Source organism: Balaenoptera acutorostrata, chromosome 12 (genome assembly GCF_949987535.1).
Source record: "Balaenoptera acutorostrata chromosome 12, mBalAcu1.1, whole genome shotgun sequence".
Lineage (NCBI taxonomy): Eukaryota > Metazoa > Chordata > Mammalia > Artiodactyla > Balaenopteridae > Balaenoptera > Balaenoptera acutorostrata.
This window is the reverse complement of record NC_080075.1, coordinates 2,140,354-2,164,544: the sequence shown is the minus strand read 5'-3', so window position 1 is coordinate 2,164,544 and position 24,191 is coordinate 2,140,354. Positions and strand designations below refer to the sequence as shown.

The window sequence follows — 24,191 nt, the reverse complement described above, 5'->3', positions numbered from 1 at the left end:
TCTAAGACTAAGAGCTCTGTCACGCTGGCCGCGTCCCTCAAGGCAATAAGTTACTCAAAATGCTGGCCTACTAAGTCAACATCAGGACCTGTTAGCCTAACTTTGCCTTTTCTGCTGGATTTCGCCGTGGCCTCTCTCCTGGTCTGGCAGTGAACCCTTGGGTGAGGAACACTGACCCAACCTCTGTTTCAGGCCGGGCTGTGTCCACGCTCAGTGTTTGAAGGCCTGCTGGTGTTACTTTTTTTTACAGTCTTCCAATTAGGTCTCAACTTTGTGCCATTTTTTTCCTAGGGGTGGCTCACTATTTTGTGCAACTTCTACAAATTAAAACAGAGAAACTTCTAGACAAATGAAAACGTTTTATTTACAAGAAAAAAGTCTGTACACTGTGTACACGTAAAAATATACAAAACCAAACTAGAAAATATCAAAGTGTTAAAATGTGTACAAACACTTTTAAAAGGTGACTCCTGGAAAACCTCAAGCCTTAATTCATTTGAAGAGTACACATCTCAATTTTAAAAATTATCATACAAAAAAATTCCCAAAGCTGTTAAAAAAGTTCACTGGTTTCCACTGGAAAAACTTCATAAGGATTTTTATCTAGAGTAAAACAGGCTGTGTGGTATCATAAATGTTAGGTTTTAACAGTTGCAATGCAGTTAATTTGTGTGAAACCTACCAAGTAAGAAGACTATTTTCCATAGAACCAAATAAGTGTTTCTTCCCCTAATCTTGCAAAAGCCATGAGCTGTAGATCAATTACCCATCAAAGGTCAGAATTCAATTAGACTTCTGGCAATGATACAACCTTCAGGTCATAGTTCTACCCTCAGAGCACCTTTTTAATTTTTCTGCCAGACTTTTTAATGTAGCCAGAATGTGTGAAATATGAGTGCGTGGGAAGACTGGATTTCTGTTTGACAGAAGGATATGTAACATTTGCTTACTTCTCGTAAAAAATTGGTGTTTGCATAATTAAAACAAAATTTATTGTAAAGGTTTCAGAAATAAAGTTTGATGAAAAAAGACAATATAAAAGCAACCATGTGTGTAGATACGTATATATACAATTATATAACTATATCTACATGCACACTTTTTATAACAAGAGTAAGAACTATATCAATATCTTTAATTCTTTAAATTCCATTAGCCCAAGCTAATTTGTTGGATTTCTTCTTACTAAAAAGGCTTCATTCACTTAATAAAGCAAGAATCAGAACTTACAGTTTATTTCCTTGAAAGATAAATACCTTTCATTTACCAATTGTGTAAAATAATTTACCAGTTGTGTAAAATAATGCCCGAGAGACAGAAACATGCAGAATAATTTCACAAAGGAAATATCTGGAGTACAAAGCACGAGTTTGAACTCAGGTACACTTTCCCTAAGCACTGAATTTCTACACGCAGCTGCCCTCATCCGCTGTGGGACCACTGGGCAAGAGCCCTAAAGGATCAGAAAGTGGGAAGTCGACACAGACAACCTGAGTGACTGTATGCAGAACCTATCTGGCCTGTGCATTCAGTCACGTGTTTCTCGATAGTCACCCCACCTCCTGGCTCCGTTTCTTCCCACAGCTAAGCAGCAATGAGACCAGGTCCCTTTGGCCACCAGTCTCAACCATGCCCAGTGCCTTGATCTCTAAGAAAAAGGCTGGAGAGAGAGAGCTTTCATTATGTCGTTTGTGCGCACGAAGTTCCTCCATCACCTACCATTACTCACGTGAGCCCGATCCCACTGCCGCAGCCAGATGGGACCTAATTAATTCAGTGATTGTAAGTGGTCCTGCCCAGAAGGGTCAACCCACAACATCAGGTATTAATCTGTTCCACTAGAATGAACCGGCTCGTGATCATGTTAACAGAGTAACCCGGGGCGGCTTTAAACACTTATTTCATTTCCCAATTTGGAAAAGGCTAACGTTTATTTCAGCATTGCTTTGTGCAAATGCTATGACTACCATGACAGAGGATTACTGGGGAGCCCAGGGTGGATTAAAGGTCCGGCTGCCGGCCGAGGGCGAGGGACACATGGGGAGGATGGGGCCGAGGTTCCTTGAGCCCCGCGTCCCGCAGACGAGGGTAGACCCCGGGACCGAAAGATGAGCCTAAGCCCCTCGCGGGCCCTGAGGGGGCAGGATGCTTACTTGCAACCCCTACCTGCCAACCCGCGGGCCCTGTGCCCTGTAAGGTGACACACAGGACCAGCGCTGGCGTCCCTGGGGACAGTGAGGGCGCCACACCTGTTAGACCTTCCGCTTGTACCTGGGGAAGGGCCTGGATGCAGGTGAGTTGTTATTCTTGGTCCGTGTTGGTTTCATTGTGACAATAGCAGCAACAAAAGATCAAGTGAAGTTACCTCGAGATGTAAAGCAACGTGACCTCCTTCAGTCCTGAGAGTGAAGAAAAGGGCCACCTAATGGCTTCGGTTTATCAAACGTCCCTCCTCAGCAGAGGGTGAAGGGTCTGGAAGAGGCGAAGCCTGGAAGAAATGCAGCTGGGCGCCGTTCCCTGTAACTGCGCCACGGAAGGCCGGGTGTTTATTGCCGTCGTGGCATTTGAGGGCTTCATCAGTGTCTGGGAAACACGGCCTCTTAGGGCTGATTTCATTCATACTAGAAGCAGCCGGCACGTCAACTAAAACCTCCTAATACTTTTAAGGAGTTAAACAATTTAAACTTTTAAATAGAAGAATGCCCAGCCCACGTTGTATTAATACGTGTACCCCATTTTCTCAATGTTTAGCAGACCTTGGTTCCCAAGGGTCTTTAAGGCCATAATAAATCCAAAACTTTTAATTAAATTTTCTTTACTCTCTTCAATCTTATAACCTCGGTGACACTGAAAGTACGTTTTAAAAGTACATGTGTCACAAGAAACGGTATCAATACTTAAAGATCTTTGCAGTGTTTTCTGGGGCTTTTGAACTTGAATATTTACATTGACCCCCAGTAAATTTTCTTCTACCCATGATCTCATGCCATCAGAGGGGGCTGTCCTGGACATAAGGAGGCCGGTAGGGAAATCCAGTAGGAAGATTATTACAGAAACTTCAGTGTCGTGGGCCTCTGAAGGCAGAGCCTGGAGGGTCCAGGGGGGGACCAGGGTGGCTGGACCGCTCACCCCGCATCAGCCACTTCCCAGCGCCCAGAGTCACTGAAATGTTACTCACCGGACACCGGACAGGAGCACGCTCTTTCAGGAAACGAGGAAGGAAAGTGGCCTGGCCACATCTGCTCAGACGTAAGCCAATGCGCTGAACAGAATTACCATCCCGTCTCACAGATCCGGAAGCAAAGCTCTCAAAGTGGGCTTCTAGTGGATACTGTCATGATTGAAGTTTTTCAATGACACCCTCCTTCACTATAACAGTAAGCTGTAGGAGATGCTTGGGACCCAACCCGATTTCTGCTGAGTAGGTCAACCAAACAGCCACTCTTGCTCAGGAAAAAAACCAATCCTGGAACAAAAAACCTGTGCAGTAAACTCTCCTGATGTTCACACAACGGTGAAGGAGAACATATTTAATTAAGCTGCTATTGTCATGGCCAAGAAGTCTTAACTGTACCACTGAGATAGGTTTTAGTTATAGATTGAAATTGCATGTTTAACTAAGGTATTCCAAAATGTTTCTGTTTCACTACATTTACAGCCAAAAAATATATATATTTTTTTGATGTGTCAGTGACAAAAGTTGAGATTACAACAAAACCAACTGATACAGCTAACACACTGGGATGACAATCTTCCCTTTCACTGCCTCTCCCTCTGAAGCACATATTAATACTTAGTTTCCTATTTGTTAAAGAGCGATGCTTTCACACAACTGTATTTAATTACATGGCTTTGTTATGTTGCTGACATAAAACAGGTCTGTGAAAACAAGGGTGGGATTCCTAAACATCTGTCTGTAGGAAGAATCAGTGAAAAATCAGTGTATCACCGTCGGGATCCCAATAGCTGATATTAACCTGCAAGAAAAAAGCATGAGAGAGACAGGTGTGCATCCCCAGAAGCACAGGGTGAAGGAGGCTGGAAGCCACCGCCCACATCCCCCGGGGGTGTCCTAATCGTCAGCGCCTGTGGTTACGAAGGCTATGGGGAGGGCTGGCGGGTCAGGAGGCCAGGAAAGCTGTGGCCCGGGGCCGTCCTGCCCTGGGCTACCCTGCAGCCCCCGATTTTGCATTTACCTGCCAGGGATGTTCCTGTCCGCCTGGGGGCGTTCCTAGTCAAGTAAGGAAATATTGCAGGATAACAAACTGCTTCCCCTGTGCTGCTCTTCCGGGTTGGCTTTTTCTTGGACTGCTCAGGAGGAAGGCTTTATGGTTTTAGAAATGTGTCTGATACACAAAGAGCAAAGCCTTCGGTGGCAGCTGGGAGCAGAGATGGGGATGCCGAGGGCTAGAGACCCCTCGAAGGATATACCGCGGGTTCCGCTGTTAGTGTAAACATGCCTGGGCGCTAATGCAGACGTTCGTCATCAACTCTAGGCTCTTTCATGACAAGTGCACGTACAAGTGGCACAGTCGAGGGGACATGTACTGTCCCTCAGCATGGGTGCTCCCAGGTACAAACTGTGTCATCCATCAGGTGTATCCCTGACACCTGCTGCTGAAACCAGCCCTAGGAAAGAGAAGACTAACATTTTGGAGTTATTTACCCATTTGTTATACATTTGCTTTTTTTCTAGCTATTCTTTACAAAAGTTTTTTGCAACTTTCTTGAGTTTATTTCTTTGAGTTCCATTTCTATATTCAAAGCAGTCGTTAATACTCAATGGCTTAGAAAGGGAAGGAGCCCCGTGGCCACCACGAAGTCACAGCTGGCGACGGAAGGCCGCGCCACCTCCAGGGCACCTTCCAGCATCTCCGGGACTCGGAGCCCGGCCAGCCCCTCAGGCTCCCGGCGGGCAGCGCACGGCCCGCAGCCCGGGCAGCACGACCTTGCCCTTGCGGTGCAGGTCGCCCTGGGCGCCCGTGTTGAGCCGCTGCACCAGCAGCTTCTCGTAGAGCAGCGGGTGGTAGGCGCCCAGCGTGCAGGCCGCGTCGTAGTAGGGCTCGTGGTAGTGGCACAGGTCCGTCTGCCGCACGGACGGGATGTACTCGTACACGTGCACCTCACCGCATAAGCTCATCATGAGCAGGATGCCTGCGGGAGAGACCAGAGCCGTGAGCGACTCGGGAGGGGGTAGGTCAGCCCTCACGCTGCAGCCGGATTCTGCGGTCATGTCTTCCCTGTCTGCGCATCTCTCTGTCCTTCTGACCGTGACATTGGAATTGTCTGTTTACAGTCTGTCTTTCCCACCAGACAGCAGAGGATCTGAGGGTTAGGGCTGGGCCCCATCCATCTTTCTGTCACTAATGGCGAGCACAGTATCTGGTGGAGAGTTGGGGGCCCACGCTTGTTGAATGACTATAAGACCTGCTTTCTTGCTTTTTTTAAAGGTAAGGTAACGAGGTGGGGGACGTCTTTGAAGGGCCGGGGGTGGAGGGGCACGGCTGGGGCAGGAGATTCCTGCTCTGTGCCCCCTTCCTTGTCGGCTTCACCTTGTGGCTCTAACTTCCAGTGAGTGGCATGTGTGCGGTTTGGGGGCTGGGGGCGTGTTAAGACGTGATGCTATTAAACATTCACTCGTCCAGTTGACCACTGGGGGCCCAGGAATGGGAGAAAAAAAGACAAAGTGATCAAACTTAAGGAAAGGACAGTCAGCGCCAGATCTGCATCCCCAAGTCAGAATATCATGTACCACCTTCGACATGCAGGTCCAACCGATTTGCAGCAGGAGGACTGTGATATACCAAAGAGATGCATGTTATAAAAAAAACTGGGGCTTCCCTGGTGGCGCAGTGGTTGAGAGTCTGCCTGCCGATGCAGGGGACACGGGTTCGTGCCCTGGTCTGGGAAGATCCCACATGCCGCGGAGCAACTAGGCCCGTGCACCACAACTACTGAGCCTGCGCGTCTGGAGCCTGTGCTCCGCAACAAGAGAGGCCGCGATAGTGAGAGGCCCGCGCACCGCGATGAAGAGTGGACCCCGCTCGCCGCAACTAGAGAAAGCCCTCGCACAGAAACGAAGACCCAACACAGCCATAAATAAATAAATAAAATAAATAATAATTTAAAAAAACTGGTGCTAAAATAGTTGCTTAAATGAAAGAGATGGAGACACAGAGTTCAAAATTAATATTAAAATTATTTTTCTCACTGGAACTATCAATATTAAAGTTGCTTTCATGTCTTTTTTTTTTTAATGTTCAAAATAGCTATAAAACCATATGATCATTGAGCAGATCTCGTTCTGGATGTATGCTAAAGAGCGTTCTTTTCCTAGCTCCACCATCATCTTTGTTAACATTCTTTAAACTTAAAAAACATACGGACTTCCCTGGAGATCCAGTGGTTAAGACTCCACGCTTCCAATGAAAGGGGCGTGGGTTCGATCCCTGGGCGGGGAACTAAGATCCCACATGCCGCATGGCGCGGCCAAAAAAAAAAAAAAAAAAAAAACACCCCAAGAGGAAAACAAAAGAAAAAAATATGCTTAGCCCTTTTATGAAAGGATATCCCTTGTTATGAAAAACACATGAAGTCACACAGTTAGCTCCTGTTACAGACAAGGTTTCTCTGCAGAGGACAATCGTATTTCTAATTGATCAACTGTGCGTGCATCATGAAAATCCCCACAACTGGACAAAGTCCGGCACGAGGGGCCGAGGGGAGCAGTGGGAAGGGCCTGGTTTTGCCTGGGGCTCCAGAAAGGTCCCCAGGGAGGCGAGGCCTGAACCCGCAGGTACCACCTTGGGCGGGGCGGGGCGGGGCGGGGCGGGGCGAAGGAGGGGAGGGGAAGCAGAAAGGATGACAGAGAGGACCCTGGTGTCCTGTTGAGAAGGCGTCAGGGTGTGCCTCCAGGGCCACGCGGCTGCTGTGGCTGAGAGTAAAGCACGCTCCTAGCGAGGCAGAGATTCTGCAGGTCGCGGTCTAGGAAGCGGCACCGTTCCCAGGAGCTGCGTCGGAACTTCAAGTCCCTGGTCGGTCCCCCTCTTCCTCCCACTTCTGCCGGCTCCCGTCTCCCCTCCGCGTCCGCGATCCAGGTGGAGCCAAGAGAGAACCGCGGACCAGCACCTCCCTCCTCAAGTCACCGAGGGGGTGGGCACCAGCCCGCACCGCACAGGCGATGAGATCTCTGCCTCTTTTGTTGTTTTTAATTCTTTTTCAAATTCTTTTCCCCCTTAGGTTATTACAGGATATTGAGCAGAGTTCCCTGCGCTGTACAGTAGGTCCTTATCGGTTATCTCTTTTAAATACAGTAGTGTGTACACGTCAATCCCAAACTCCCTAACTATCCTGCCCCCTCCTTCCCCCCTGGTATCCCTGCTCTGTGTACATTTCTCCTCATCCTCACAAAATCTCCCATGAGGAATTGACACAGTGGATGAGAAAGCCATGCACCCGGAGAATTACATTCGTTTATTCCCGTGACTTTAAACCTTTGATGAGCAAGGCCGCCTCCGCCGTGTGCGTCTCTGGGTGAGAGTCACAGGCCTGTGTCTGTGGAGCCGAGGACGCTTCAGTGTTTGCCCGTCAGGGCTCGCGCTGGCCGCCCGCCCTCCCCTCCCTTCCCTTCCCTGGGCGTGGCGCGTGGCGCGTGGCCAGCAGTGCCCAAGGAACCACAGCAAAGCATCCCAGAATCCTTCACACCCGGAACATCTTCCCTCCGTATATTTATTACAACAGTTTTTCCTGCAGCGCACTGAAGAGGCTTCAAGGGTATATTTTTCTTTTTTTAAAATAAATTTATTTATTTATTTATTTTTGGCTGCGTTGGGTCTTCATTGCTGTGCACAGGCTTTCTCTAGTTGCGAAGAGCGGGGGCTACTCTTCGTTGCGGTGCGCGGGCTCTAGGCACGCCGGCTTCAGTAGTTGTAGCACGCCGGCTTCAGTAGTTGTAGCACGCGGGCTCAGTAGCTGTGGTTCGCGGGCTTAGTTGCTCCGCGGCATGTGGGATCTTCCCAGACCAGGGCTCGAACCCGTGTCCCCTGCATTGGCAGGCGAATTCTTCACCACTGCGCCACCAGGGAAGTCCCCTTCAAGGGTGTCTTTTGCACAAAAGCTTCTGATAAATGAGCGTGGAGCTGTGTCTAGAAACCACACTCTCGTTTCTGTCAGCCCGGAACACAGCCTCGTCCACGGGGGCTGCGACCGGCGTGCACTAGCTGTCGCCTTTGCCACTCTGGTCTCCAAGTGCATGCCTTTCAGAAGCCACTGTCAGTCCTGCGAGATGCTGTTGTCCTTCCTCGAGAGCAGTTCTCAGCCTTCGGCGTGAAAGGACGACCTGGCAGCTTGTTAAAATGCAGATTCCCGGGCATGTCCCCGTCCCTAGAGACCTGGGTTGCCTGGTGTATGTTGGGGTCCAGGAAATGGAATTTTTTTTTTTTTGGCCATGCCACGTGGCATGTGGGATCTTAGTTCCCCGACCAGACCAGGGATCGAACCCATGCCCCCTGCATTGCAAGGGCGGAGTCTTAACCACTGGACCACCAGGGAACTCCCAAGGAAATGGAATTTTTAACAAGCAATCCTAAACTACCTGTGGTGAAGGGCCATTGAAAAAATTCCTATCCATCACAGACCAATACTTCTGTAAAATACACGAACAATGAACTACTAGAAAAATGATCACATATTAGGTTGCCATGCTATGTCAAATTGCTATAAAGCCTTCCAAATACTTTCAATTTCTACACTGATCTAGTCGTAGACTAATAACAAATGTTCCTGGACCAATGCTGATCTGCTTACCACGCTTGGAGGACCAGGCTGGTCTCACACACGTATTCTTTGAAAAACTCTACTGTAAGGATCCCGGAGGTGTCTCCTTAGTAGCTGGACATTCTGCGTGTTAGACAACTAACCTAGAGTTGAACTGCTACCCACACCCAAGTAAGAAGAAGTCTGAGTAATTTCTCTAGGTGTCCTTGCTATCTACTTGGCCTCAAAGGTCTACTACGTGCTCGAATCTGGTTATTGTTTTCTGGAAAGTTTTCCAGAGACAAGGTTTCCTCTTACTGCTAGTGAACTACTATCAGTACATTTTAAATCACATATTTATTAAATAGACAATAGATTTCGTCATGACTGGGCAAAAAGTTATGGTTTCACTGTAAGTAAATAGGTATATTTTTGCATCTTCATATATAAATATATTTTAAAGTGACTTCTAGAGCTTCAGAAATACTGAAATTTGCTAGGTAGTTCACGGCCGTCCAAACTGAAGGCCGACAGAGGTTCAGGAAGTGTCTTATTTTGAGTTATCTGTGTACGTCCTCCTGGTTTTTGCATCTCATTTTGTGCTTCCATATGAACTTGTGGGTTCCTATAACCATGAGCCTTGGTCCAGAGCACCCTAAAATGTAAGCTAGAGCCGAATCTGCTTTAAGTGATGAAATGACAGCCAGCTGTAGTACTGATAACAGAATCGGTATGGCAGCACCTTCAAAGGGAAGGGAAAATCAATTTATAACTCATTGGTACATGTGAAAGGTGGACAAGATTTATGAAATCAAAGGTGGAGGATATTTTTTTCTTATTTAAATTTGTTTTTAGACAGCATGGTCATTTCATTTGGCATACGTATACTCTGCTTATTAATTTATTAAGGCCGATATCACACATAAATTTGAGTTTAGATTCAGACTCTGTCATATAACAAATACTGAAAATCATTATTAAATGTGGTTATATCCGCACATCACTTTTCCTAGGAGTTAAGAGTACTTAGTCACACACAAAACCCTGAAGATGAAACTCCTTCATGTATTGCAAAGGGGACCTAGGTGGACCTCAGTGTCAGGAGGAGCGTAACAGTCCTGGTACAGCTCGGGGCATGTGTGGGGGGCGGGAGGGAGTGCGGGACCTATAGGGTTGGGACCAGAGCTGTCAAGCACGCTTAGAAGCCTCTTCAGTTAAACCCACACATGTATTCAACTGGGCACAGTGCTGAAAACTGGGGATTTGGAGAAAGTTTCTTTAAGAAAAAAAATAAGTAAACCCAACTAAAGAATAAGTAAACCCAACTAAAGTTTCTTTAAGAAAAAAAAATAAGTAAACCCAACTAAAGAATGAAACTTTAAGTTTCACAATAGGTGGCAAGCTCATAAGCTACATTTCTTAGGACAACTTGAAGAAAGCGTCTTAACTACTGTACTGAGAACAGTGTCTGAGCACTGCCACCAGCATCTCTTCTGACGTGCTGTGATGCTGGGCTCTGTCATCCACAAGTGACGTCAACGCCAGCACGTGGTCCTCAGATGTTCTCTGAGGTACACTGACAAGGTACCGTGCTGGGAGGCCCCAGCTTACTTCTGGGTTTGATGATTTGCTAGGAGGACCCACCAGACGCAGCACATAGCCAACGATTTATTGCAGGCCTGCTGTGCCTGGCACACACCAGCATTCCAGACTCCAGAAGGAAGCAGGTGCTGGGCGTGGACCCACTGCCGCATAAGCATCTGGGCACAGTGACCCACCTTGGCACTTAAGGGGGCCTCCCCAAACCCAGGCTTCCAGATGCCAGCCAAGGGCCAACCCTGCAAGCAGGGCTCCCAGCCATCGGCAGTCAGGCCTGCCACGGTGGCTCTTTTCTGCACAGATGCCGTATATACCTGGAAATTCACAGTATCACGTTAGCTCCTAATCATTTCCCGATGCCAGGCCAACACGGGGAATTCACAGCTGGTTATGCTAAAAATGTTTTTTTGTGTGTTTTTCATTTCCTTTCTTAGGACTGCTCAGGATTACCCAAAAAGCGAAATGAATACAAACCATCTAATGCTGTGCTATTCAGTAAAGAATTTTTTTTTTTAAATCACTTAAGGAACTTTTATGTCACATAATTTTGTTTATGGACTACCAAAAAGTAACTGCTTTCATCACTAATAAAATTTTACTGCTTTCAACGTGGAGCCAGACTTTTTGATGGGCGGTTCAATACTGAGACACTTTTTAATGTATTTTTCCAAGTCAATCAGAATGGGCATGCAGCCAGTTCTTAAAAATCTTTGACCATAATTCATAATTCAGTTAATGTTAAGTTTTTGGGCCAGTTTTTACAAATGAGGAGGGATTCATTTGAAGAAAAAAAAGTGCAAATTTTCCTGGGCAATTATGACTCAAGAGGCACTCATTTGCCAAATGACAGGTTTTAAAATATTGTATAATTCAATATAATTATCAAACCAATTAAAAAGCATTTCAACTGGTCTTAATAAAATGTCACATGAAAAAAAAAATGTCACATGATATGACTCAGCATAACAAGCAGTATGTACACTCATTTATTTGTCCAAAACCTGGATAAAAAGCAAACTTCCACCCAAGTTCAGATGATCACAGATCCTGAATGAATGAGGTTCCCCTAGAAAACTCTACTTTGCATATACACAGATGCCTTTGATACGTGTCAGAGTCCAGCAGAGTTTAATCACTGAGCCTTTACCTTAATTGTGCTCACACGAAAATCGTCTTACTTTGCACCTGGCAAAATATTTAAAGTAACAACACCCCAAATCGTTCACAGTAATAGAATTTTTTCCTTGATGAACGGATCCTTTTAACGTGGAGCAAAATAAGCTATGGATATAAACAGAACCTAATGCAAGTGACGGGAAAAATACTGGCTTTCATCCATTCCAGGTAACACTTGAACATAATTCATATGTGAGGTAAACTAGAAATTTCTGAGCATGTCCAATAAAACACTGCAAAACATGTTTCGGAATGACGGGTGAGGGTGAAAGGTTAAGTGTATTGAATATGCTGATCCGATGGAAATCTAGCAGCTCTTCTGTGGTTTCCCCATAAATTCATCATAAGATGGAAAATTATGAAAACTATACTTAAGATTATTGAAGGAGCACAAATGACATTTTAAGTGATAATTCCAGAAAATATCTGTAATTAAAAGGTGGTTTGGAAATTTGCATTTCATGAAATAAAATAATTTAAGAAGCATCTACTATATTAAGTAAAATCATGTAATGCATAAATAATACTTGAAAGCCAAGTTTTTCGCTCATTTATATTGTATTATTTGATAAGGATTCACTATTTACAGGGAAATGTAAAAAACTGTTCCTGACCAACATAATGTGATTGATTTTACACACTCATAGATATGGATGTTAAGCGGCTTATTAGTTTGGGTTAATGTGTTATTATTTTGTGTTAACATCTGAGTTTGGATGATATATTGGAAAATTAGAACCCCAAACTCAAAATAAAATGGAAAAGAAAGGAAGTTATGACTTGTTTTTTTTTTTTAATCTTTTATATTTATTATGTAGTTACTTTTATTTATTTATTTATTTATTTTAAATTTATTTATTTATTTTTGGCTGTGTTGGGTCTTCGTTTCAAAGCGAGGGCTCTCTCTAGTTGTGGCAAGCGGGGGCCACTCCTCATCGCGGTGCGCGGGCCTCTCACCATTGCGGCCTCTCTTGTTGCGGAGCACAGGCTCCAGACGCGCAGGCTCAGTAGTTGTGGCTCACGGGCCCAGTTGCTCCGCGGCATGTGGGATCTTCCCAGACCAGGGCTTGAACCCGTGTCCCCTGCATCGGCAGGCGGATTCTCAACCACTGCGCCACCAGGGAAGCCCTATGACTTGTTTTTAAGCATATTATTCTTGTGCATGTATTAACTAGGCTGAAATTACAGCATTTGCATCTGTGAATCCTAGAAACATTCCTTATGATATAATCAGTAGAGGTAGGAGGAGGCATTGGGGGTTTGTACACTAAAGACCTTGTCCCCTGCAGGCTAGAGGGGTCCCCGCTCTATGCTGCTGGTCGGGCCGGTGCACCAGGCCCATCTGCCTGACAATGCTCAGCCCCGAGCCCCGGGGGGTGAAGCTGGGCCTCCTGCTTGGCTGGAGGCCCCACTACCTCAGGTGGCAGAGCCATCCGGCCAGGCTGCAGGACCCCAGACGAGCTCACGGACCCTCTATGACAACATCCGTCTGTATGAGAGCTACACCGAAACAATGGGATTCCAAGGAAATGATTCCCTATCCTCAGCCAGGCCATGGTGCGGTCAAAAACCACCTCCTAGTACCAAAGAACGAGAGAAAACCTCCAGTATCCAACTGGGGATGAAAGAGAAATGTCCCTCATGTGTGAACAAGCAGCTCCCAGCGGGCTGAGGGTGAGGGCCCTAACGAAGTGAAGGAGTTGTTCCAGAGAAGCCGGTCCCATGGAGCAGCTAAATCGCCTGGATCCACGCTACTTCCTTCTAATTTTAAAAATACAGGTGCAGTGCCGGAGGGGTAAGAATCCCTTCACTACTGCTCTGGAGAAGCGGACGGTTCACGGCATATGTCTCTGATGCACTGACTATTGTAAGGCTGTCCTTCTGTGACCCGGGAGGACAAATATGGCCTCTGGTCAGAATTCAAAGAAGAAGCGGTAAGTCAGCACTTCCCAACAATGATCGACACGCCATCCCCTTTGCTCGGCACTCATACTCCTGGGAATTTATCTACAGGCAATCTGATTGATAATCGCAAACAGCTTCTATCACGTGTGTCCCCACCCACAGGGCGCAGTGTCCAGTGGGACCCTGATACCTTCTCCACGAGCTCCCTTTCATCCTTTTGCGGTCAGCACGATGTGGCAGTGCTGTCCTTTACAGCCTTCCCTGTGGTGGAGACGGTCTCCGTCTACACTGCCTAGGGCTGAACCACCGGGAGCACATAGCTCTGAGAGTTTGAAATGGGGCTCGTGCACCCAGGAAGAGAAGTTTTCCTTTTATTTAATCCTAATTAACTTAAATCTAAGCAGCCAACTGTGGCTAGTAGCCGCTCTACTGGACGGGACAGGGCTAGGAAATAATAACGATTGCGAACGGCCTGATAAAAAGGTGTTGTTATGACTCCCTTTTCTCCCAGGAGCGCAGGGACTTTCACACGAGTAAGTGACTCGCCCATGGTTGGAAACCCAGTGACAGCAGAGAAGGACTGTCACTCAGCCCAGCCGCCACCCCTGCAGTGACATCCAACGGCAGTCCCCTTCATCCCGGAAAGGATGCCACCCAGGCAAGCAGCAGCCCCTGAAAACTCCAAACAAACGCTCAGCAAATAGCTGTGAAAGGAAGCTGTCCACACGTGACAGGATTTCTTTCAACACATGAGGAAACAGTGTTCTCCAGCTACGACTATGTCAGTGGAAACTTTCAAACTGCACGTCGACATTAAGGGTACCTGACAGCCCTCACTGGTCTCCCAAGCTCTCGCTGTAATCAAATATTGGCCACAGGAATTCACGGGGAGGCACGGATGGGAAAAAGGCTTGATCAGATGGCCGCGTCCTGTTATGCTGTCTCAGCATCATTCCATCCCGTTACACATTCTTCCCTAAATCCGCAGGATTCCGTGAAACCGCACAAAAGATACAGCACTTAGGATTTCGCAAAGTGACTTGGAAACAAAGCATCTTGACGGCACGACATAAAATGGGTGGGAGGAGCTATGCTTGAGGAAAATAGCACGCAGCGTCGTTAATCTGTCTTGAATTCTGTGTAAAATATTTCACATTATAGTACCTCGAACACGCGTCAAAACCCACAAGCCTCGCTTTGGATACTCCTGCGCCTTGCATCGTTCACCAACCTGTGTCACCTCCACAAATGCTCCTTTAGTCATGAGGACCTACTGTGCACCCGAGTTAAGGTGCAGGATGGAAATTCATCGAAGTTAGGGTGGAGAACATTAGCAGTGGTTTATGGACAAAGTTACTATCTTCTGGTTTCACTGCAGCTTTCATATTGCCAAGGGGATCTAAGACCTCCCTTAATACTACCTTATTCAGGTAAAACCAAGGAAATGTTGGGGCAAGAGGCTGAAACACAGGAAAAGAAGTGGGTTAAGACCACAAACTTGTGGATCGAAGCCTGGCTGCAGAAAAATACACAAGAGCCAAGTGTGATGCCCTTGTTACAGGAAGTGCATTCTCAGATCGCAGCTGGCGGGTCTGCTGGAGAGAGTGGGACATGGCCCTAGAATCCGGCTACTCAAAGCCCAGACCTACCAGGAAACTTGCAACGTCTGGGGTGTGGTCCTCTGGCCACAAACTCCCATCCTCGATCCGGGCCCACGTCAGCAACGTGCACGCGAGTGGGTGGTGGGTCCCGGGTGGCCCTGGGGTCTCCAGCCCTTGAGTCTCTCGGTGACCCACAGAGAGTCCCCAGGCCTCCACCCTGAGAGACCGCAGCTTCGATTTCCTGTCGTTGGAACACTTGCCAGGAGCCCTGAGCTTCCGTCAAGGGTCCAGTTCCCGCGAGGCTACCGCCTGCAGGCACACGGTCACCAGTCCAGCTGAGCCGGCCTCCCAGCCGTCCCCACCGAGGGGCCAGGCAGGGGAGTGAGGCCACCCCGTGACGCAGCTGGATACCTGCAAGTGACCCCACGAGGCCTGTGGAACGAAGGGGTCACCCAGCCGGGCCCATCCTGACCCACCATCACGAGGGAAGGTAAAGCAGTTCTCGTTTCACCCTTGGAAAGGTTGGGCGGGGGAGCTGTTACGTGCCCATTGGAAACTGGGACAGCGTCCTCGTGCCCTTTTCAGTTCATCTGTGTCCCTCTAGAGCCACCTTCTAGGTGCTCTTATCATCTAACACGAACGTGTACTTGCTAAACCCTCAGCCTCACCCCGCCGCCCAGCCGTCCCGCCTTCTGGCATCCGCCTACCAAGGAAGCCCGAGGACGGCGGGTTCGGCTGGATCTTCTCCTTCGTGTTCTCCTGGATGATGTCCCAAAGCTGCCAGATGAACTTGGGGTGAAGGATGTAAAACGGTTGGTCTGGGTTTCTCTGACGGTGCTGAACATACGGAGTGAACAGGTTGTAATCCGGCTTCTTGTACCACTAAGAGGAAAAAAATAACACAGTCAGAGGACCACGCCGTGAAGAGGAAGCCGGGCAGCGCCCGCCTTGGGAGGTATTTAGAGGCTGAGGGGCCGGGCTGGGAGGGGATGCGGACCCCCTCTTCTGCAGGCACTTCTGCACTGGATGAGGGGGTGAGTACAGAGGTGGGGTCTGGCCTGGGGGGCTGGTGCCTTATTCTTTAGTAAAATGAGGGAGAAGGGCTGGGGGGGGGGCACTGGACTTTTCTGGAAAGGGCCAGATAGTAAACACATCAGGGTTTTAGGGCCATAGAGTCTCTGCTGCAACTACTGGGCTCTGCTGTGTATTTACTTGGAAAGCAGCCACCGAGGGTACAAGATGAATGGGCGAGGCTGTGTTCCAATAAAACTTTATTTACAAAAACAGGGGCAAACCAAAAAAAAAAAAAGAAAAAAAATAGAAAAAACAAAAAGAAAAAAAAGGAAGGAAAAAAATAGAAAAAACAAAAAGAAGAAAAAGAAGGGAAAAAAAAGAAACAAAAACAAAAAACATGGCCGGATGGCCCATGGCCGTAGTTTCAATCACTGTATTTCAGAAATATGTTTTCCCAATCTAATCTCTAGCGCAGAAAGATGTCAGTAATCGCCTGGGTTTCGGGTCGGGTCTGGAAGACGGATGGGTGGGCACAGGGGACTCTGGAGCAGTGGAAAGATTCTGTTCCTTAATTGTGGTGCTGGATGCAGGACTGTATACACTTGCTACTACCCATCAAAATGTGCACTTAATCGGTTACACATAAATTACTGTAAGGAAAAAATAAACAATAAGGTTCAGGAGTGTCTCAGGTGCCACTGAGAAATGGGATTTGGAGGTGTGTGGGGAGAGGCTTGGCTCATAGGGCTCTGACCGTCCTTTCAAACAGACACCTCGGGCAAAGATGGGCTCGGATGAAGATCCCAAGGAAGAGTCCCTGGTTGAATGGGGTCTGTGGCTTTAAAAATTTTGACAAGGACGGGCCAGATCATCTTTAGTGAACTGTGCCCCCAAACCCCGGGACAGGGAGAGGGAAAGCAGGGGCACCCCGGGGCTCGGAGTCTGCGCCGTCTCCCCCAGACCCTCACACAGCAGAATCGGAGCCCGTGCCCCTGAGAGCAGCCAAGCCCCTGTGCCCACGTCCATCGGTTGGACAGCCCTGTGCCCTGGGCTGGGCTGCTTCCCGTGCAGGAGGGAACATGGGCCAACAGCCGGAGGCTCTCATGGGTCCACCAACAGCAAGAAAGCTGTCAGAACTTACAACCGCAGAACCTCAGGCTGGAAGGAAGCTGACAGGTTCAAACACCCACTTGATGCTGGTTCTCAGGAGATGGTGTGTAGGAGAATCAACCAGAGAGCATTCTCGAAAACACACATGGGGGACTTCCCTGGTGGTGGCTCAGTGGTGAAGACTCTGTGCTCCCAATGCAGAGGCCCCGGGTTCGATCCCTGGTCAGGGAACTAGATCCCACATGCGTGCTGCAACTAAGAGTTCGCATCCCACAACCAAGGAGCCCACCTGCCGCAACAAAGACCCAGTGCAACCAAATAAATAAATAAATAAATATTTTTAAAAAACAACAACAACAAAAAACCTCACATGGAGGCTGGACATGCCCGGATTCCTGGGAAATGGGCTCTGACGGATACTCTGAACAGTGATTCTCCAGATGATGCTGATGTGAACTCCTGGCTGAGAACAGTTATAATCATGCCGGGTATGTGTCCAGCCTCCGTCTTAGGACGCATGGTGACAGAATGCTCCTTCCAGAGGGACCATCGACTGTGGGCAGCTCTCCTGGATAGTTACCCCCTGGTGGGGCTGAGATCTGTTCCCACATTCATCTTAGGAAGCTGGCATCCTCTCGGGTCACGGCAGAACAAGTCCACAGACACTGGCACAGCTGACAGCATCGCTCACGGGGCTAAATCGTAACCGATCTTCCCAGCCCCCTTTCAGAACAAGTGCGCTGACTCTTCATGACAGGTTTCACCAAAAGTAGAGAGGCCGTGAATGTATTGATAACTTGCTTTTATATATATATATATATATATATATATATATATATATATATATATTTAAAACTAGCTTCCTTTTTTAAAATAATTTATTTATTTATTTATTTATTTATTTATTTTTTTGGTTGTGTTGGGTCTTTGTTTCTGTGCTAGGGCTTTCTCTAGTTGTGGCAAGCGGGGGCCACTCTTCATCGCGGTGCATGGGCCTCTCACTATCGCGGCCTCCCTTGTTGCGGAGCACAGGCTCCAGACGCGCAGGCTCAGTAGTTGTGGCTCACGGGCCCAGTTGCTCCGCGACATGTGGGATCTTCCCAGACCAGGGCTCGAACCCGTGTCCCCTGCACTGGCAGGCAGATTCTCAACCACTGCGCCACCAGGGAAGCCCCAACTTGCTTATATTTTGATGGCTAGTAATAACCTTGTTTACACTGTATCGTATAAGATTAAAAAGATTTGGAGGCAGAAGCCAAGAGTGGCACACTCAGGAAAAGCCTGTGACACGTTCCATTTCAATAATAAGGGTTCACAAAGATTAGCCTTTCTTGCCAAGAACTTCCCATGTATTTCAAAAGGTCTTGTAACTACTTGAAAGGTGATGTAACCGTCTCACAATGGAAAAATTCGGAGTTTAAGCAGCCCAACCTCTGGTGTCGCTAGGACTTTCTGAACATCTAGACATTGTACATTTGTTTTTGTTTTTGAAATCCTTCAGAAAAACACTTCAGCATCAGAGGAACTTTGCTCAGCAAGGGTGCTACTGCAACCAGGACTCAAACGGTGTGAACGTATGTGAATTTCATTCGCACCCACACTCGGTTTCATTCTGCCTGTCAAAGTTTCATCCCTGACTCACTCCCATTACGTATCGGTCAGAGGCCACTGTCTGACCCTCAAGGGTAGGGGCACCAAGGAAATACTCACCAGGTGAAGATTTGCAGAATAAGGAGCTGGGTCCCAGGCCACCAAGATGACATCTTTATACAACGAATTGTCAACGAAGTGATGCCTGGGGTTGGTCAGAATCTGCAAATACATAGCAGAATCATTTCAAAACAAGGGTTTGGGCCTTCACAATTATATTTTAAAAAGAGGTAAAAATTTTAAAAAGGAGTTTTGGAGCAAGAAAAAAAATAAATGTTCCTCAGACTTTCTGGGGGGCGGGAGAGAGGCAGGCTTTACACACTAAGGCACTCAGGAAATATTTAGACAAAGGAGGGCTTTCTTTTTTAAGAAAAGAACCAGGGATTTCCCTGGCGGTCCAGTGGTTAGGATTCCGGGCCTTCACTGCCGAGGGCCCTGGTTCAATCCCTGGTCGGGGAACTAAGATCCCGCAAGCCATCCTGATGGAACTCCTGGCTGAGTAAGACCCCATCAACGACAACTGCCCTCACTGGCCACTGGAGAGAGACCTGCAGGCCTAGAAGGACGGGGTTCTTAGGCACCTGCTTAGTGCCAGCCTCAGGACAAACTGGGCCCAGAGGCCAGGAGACATGAATCCAGCCGGTATGACTGTCCCCCCTCTGGTCCTGAGTGAGTCCTTCAGTCTCACCTGCCAATCATCACCTTTGGTCAACTATAGTCTGGGGGAAAAAGGATGCATTTGATTTGCTTCATTTTTAAGATGGAATTTTCCCACAGTTTTTAAGATGCCCTCTTTTCCTTGGCATTTTAATATTTCTGAAGTTAGGGTGTATCTCACAAGGGACCTGTATTTTAATTTGCTGGGGCTTATCTCCTCCTCTCTTAAAAGCTGTCGTCAGACAGATGAGGAATCTTCAATCAGTGGCATCTCTGAATTCAGGAAACCGGAGCCTGTTTCTCACCTCTGCAGGCTGCGAGCCCAGAGCCCGACGAAGAAAGCTGGTCTTTGGTTCTGCAACAAACTCACCATAAATCGCTCATCACCCCGTTTTTTTCTATACAGTTTGGAACTCTAGAAATTGGTGTGGTTTGTTCTGAGACTAATTTTGCTATGAATTTTGGAAAACATTCTTATTGAGAACATACAAAAAAGAGATATTTTCCTTTTTAAAATGTTCAAATAACAAAGTAAAGTTTCTGAGCTGTTCTTCTGACCCTTGAATTCTGTTCCTTTGCTTTTCTCCCCTCCATCCCCATGATTTACTCTGTTTACCTTTTTTTTTCCTCAGTTCACAAAATGCAATATGCTACATATATATATTTGTACCTCTACTCTTATTTTTCCTTTTGATCTTATTTACTCTTGTTTCCTACTCACAGCACACACGAATTCCCATTTCTCTGCATTTTCCCTCCCTAATTCTTTATAATTACAAGACCTTTAGAAATAAGCAAGGTCGTGGTCATGGATAACTGGGTGATTTCTCTTCATTCACCCAGTTAAGCTATTTACCTATAAAACAGTCCACCGTGAAAACCGTGAAAACAGTCCACCCATCTTACCTGGGAATTAATGATGCGGACGGTGGTTTTATTTCCAACATCCTTCTCATAGCCACGTGTAGGAGCAGAGTTAAATCTCAAAACTGCATCATGGGAATCTGAGGGCACATAAGTGACAAACTTACTTCTTTTTTTCCCTCTGCATAAAAATCAGCATAATCTAGGAAAATATCTGAAAGCAAATCTTTCAATACCTAAAGCTAACTAGACCCCAGTAAAATTCAGATACCCACACACACACTGTTTGGCATACTATTTATTTAGAATGAGCTCCTGGCTGGGGGCAAATAAACATAAAAACATATCAATCCATTACAAGTGGTCCTGTATCATCTAAGTTATATTTAGATACTTGGTATGTGTTCATGGTCTTTAAAGACATGCTTTACACAGGAAATTTCAAGACATATGTGTGTATCTAGACTGCTTTGTGGAGTCTAATGTGTTTCCCAGAAACAGGGCTGAAAGCAGAGTTAATCAGCGATAGGGAATTTCTATGCGTTTTCTTCAGCTTCAAAAACCCCATGCACGTTCCTAATTTAACTTGGAGCAAACAACAAAGCCTGTCTGTGAGAGAGTGAGAAGTGCGATAACGTATCTCTGATTTGTCAAAGAGCCTTGTAGGTCCACGCTGCATGCACTGTGGCCAGAGCCTGCACCAGCCCCTAAAGCAGCCGGCCTTCTTCTTGCGCATCTGCCATCCCTTCTGAGGGTCTCCTTGGGAGGTAGCTTCCACCTTCCCTAAGCAGCACTCAGCGGGCATGCCAGCATTAGAACCACGTTACGAAATAGCCTGCCCTTCTCCACAAGCTCAGAACTCAGAAGAATTTGGATGCCAGTTTTGGGCATCAAAATCACTATACTTTTGGAACACATGCCATCCAAAAATCCTACAACATTCTTTTAGGGGAAATTTTCCAGGAGTCGGCAAGCTATGGCATATTTTAGTAAATAAAGTTGTACTGTAACACAGACTCACTGGTGTTTATCTGTCGTCTGTAACAGCAGGGTTGTGACAAAGTCCCTATGGCTCACACAGCCTAAAACATTTACTACCTGGCTCTTAAAAAAAAAGAAAAGAAAGGTTTGCCAATCTCCAGATTCGACACGATCTATGCTTTGCATAAATGATGCCAAACCCCCCCAATACTTCCAATTTTCTTTACTTCACAATTTAAGTACACATTTGCAATTTGGGTGGGTAATGATTTGCCTTATTATTTATTATTATTGAATAGTATTTTGTCATAAAAATTCAAATGATACTTAAGCTAGAAAAGTCAGGTCACCCACAGCAGTGGTTCTCACTTTTTGGTCTCCGGATGCCTTTATACTCTTGAAAATTACTGACAACCCAGAGACCTTTTGTTTATCTGGATTACAGATTTCAGAATATATCACATTAGTGAGTAAAACAGAAAAATTGTAAATGTTTATTTATTAATTTATCTGTAAAATAACACATTTTTATGAGAAATAACTACATTTCAAAAAATCGTGAGAAGAAGGGCACCGTTTGAAATGTTTGCAAATCTCTTTAACGCCTGGCTTTTTAGAAGAGAGTTGGTTTCATATACCTGTTTCTCTATTCAATCTGCTGCAATATATTGCTTTAGTTGAAGTATATGAAGACTCAGATATATCGCTGAAAATGATGGGAGTATTTCAAGAGTCTTTCCAGATGACTAGGAATATTCTCCTCTGATACTTCATCGTAACTCCACAAGAGCTAGTTTCTGAAAGGTTAGTGGCAGTGTGGAATGTGAAACACTATCAATTTTTGTGCTCTGTTACATTAAAATCCATTAGTTAATCTTGCTCTTAAAATGGATGATTCATCAAAAAAAACAAACGACCCAGTCAAAAAATGGGCAGAAGATCTAAACAGACATTTCTCTAAAGAAGACATACAGATGACCAACAGGCACATGAAAAGATGTTTAACATTGCTAATAGAGAAATGCAAATCAAAACTACAATGAGGTACCACTCATACAGGCCAGAATGGCCAGTATCCAAACGTCTACAAATAGGAACTTCCCTGGCGGTCCAGTGGTTAAGACTCTGCTTCCACTGCAGGGGGTGTGGGTTCGATCCCTGGTCGGGGAGCTAAGATCTCGCATGCTGCACAGTGCGGCATGGCCAAAAGTTAAAAAAAAAAAAAAAAAGTTTACAAGTAATAAATGCTGAGAGGGTGTGGAGAATAGGGAACCCTCCTACACTGTCTGGTGGGAATGTAAGTCGGTGCAGCCACTGTGGAAAACAGTATGAACTTTCCTTAAAAAACTAAAAATAGAGTTGCCATATAATCCAGCAATCCCACTCCTGGGCATTTATTTGGAAAAGACAAAACTCTAATTCGAAAAGATACACGCACCCCAATGTTCACAGCAGCACTATTCACAATAGCCAAGACAGGGAAACAACCTAAGTGTCCATCGACAGATGAATGGATAAAGAAGATGTGGTCCATATACACAATGGAATATTACTCAGCCATAAAAAGAATGAAATGATGCCATTTGCAGCAACATGGATGGACCTAGAGATTATCACACTAAGTAAAGTCAGACAGAGAAAGACAAATATATGATATCACTTATATGTGGAATCTTTAAAAATGATACAAATGAACTTATTTACAAAACAGAAGTAGACCCACAGACAGAAAACAAATTTATGGTTACCAAAAGGGGAACGGGTGGGGGAGGGATAAATTAGGAGTTTGGAATTAACATATACACACTACTATATATAAAATAGGTAACCAACAAGGACCTACTGAATAGCACAGGGAACTATATTCAATATCTTATAATAACCTATAATGGAAAAGAATCTGGAAAAGAATATATATATATATATATATATGTATAACTGAATCACTTTGCTGTACATCAGAAACTAACGCAACATTGTAAATCAACTATTGGGTTGGCCAAAAGTTCCGTAAGATGGTATGGAAAAACCCGAATGAACTTTTTGGCCAGCCCAATATATTTCAATTAAAAAAAAAAAAGGATGATTCATCCATGTATATTTTGTAACACTGTGCAACGGTCATTTGGAAGCCATCAGTTCAATAAGTAATGCAGATCTTTCAAATATTGAAGCATTTCATTATAAAGTATCAAATATCATTAATGTCACCACGGATCTCATCACTTTTTAAGTTTGGGAAGCTTCCGAGCTCAGGGTTGAAAGCTTTAATTTTATCATTGGCAACAAACACTGTCAGTTATTTTCCTAAAAGTGAGGGCTTACTTACTTCCTTTTTGAGAAAATATCTGCCAAATGTCCAAGTCTAAATTACGTATGTCTATCAGTCATCTGTTTCAAGTATAGTTGTGTTTTGTGACAAAAGCGGCTAGTGCCACTCACAGCTCAATCACATCAGTGACCTTCCATCGGGGGTTGGTTTGCAGAAATGCTTTCACGTTATTTCCCATTTGGTCTTAAAAACACATGTACTTCAAAGACTGAACTCTAATAAAACGAATCATTTTTACTGCTTCATTAAGGACATCCATACGTGGAACTGGCATGCTTTGCTTTCACTGCTAAGCTTGGCAGGAAAACATTCCGTGAGGACTAGTACAGTTGGGTACCACTGCCTTGATCTGTGCTAAGAAGCAGTTTTATCCACTATTGCTCCTGCATCATGCGTTCCGATGTCAACAGTTAAAAAGACCTCTGAGTACTATGATGAAAGTTGTTCTCACCTTGTGAGCCCCTGAAAGGATCATGGGGGCTCCAAGTGCAAGGCCAGACACTCTATGACCTGCTCACCTGGGGTAACTCTCCCACAGGCAGGGAGTG

At 45.9% G+C, this 24,191-nt stretch overlaps 1 protein-coding gene across 3 annotated transcripts in view; it reads right to left on the bottom strand.

The window, feature by feature from the left end:
• Positions 1-384: 384 nt before the first annotated feature.
• ST6GAL2 (ST6 beta-galactoside alpha-2,6-sialyltransferase 2) overlaps positions 385-24,191 on the bottom strand; it is a 67,028-nt gene continuing 43,221 nt past the window's right edge. For 2 of the 3 annotated variants that reach the window (XM_057558640.1, XM_057558639.1), the window contains exons 3-6: positions 20,373-20,470; positions 18,870-18,971; positions 15,743-15,917; positions 385-5,154 (exon numbers count right to left, since the gene is read on the bottom strand). In XM_057558640.1, the coding sequence (XP_057414623.1) occupies positions 4,901-5,154; positions 15,743-15,917; positions 18,870-18,971; positions 20,373-20,470 (629 nt within the window). In that variant the 3' untranslated portion in view covers positions 385-4,900. The remainder of the gene's footprint in view (positions 5,155-15,742; positions 15,918-18,869; positions 18,972-20,372; positions 20,471-24,191) is intronic. The other variant, XR_009009978.1, reaches the window with a different exon arrangement.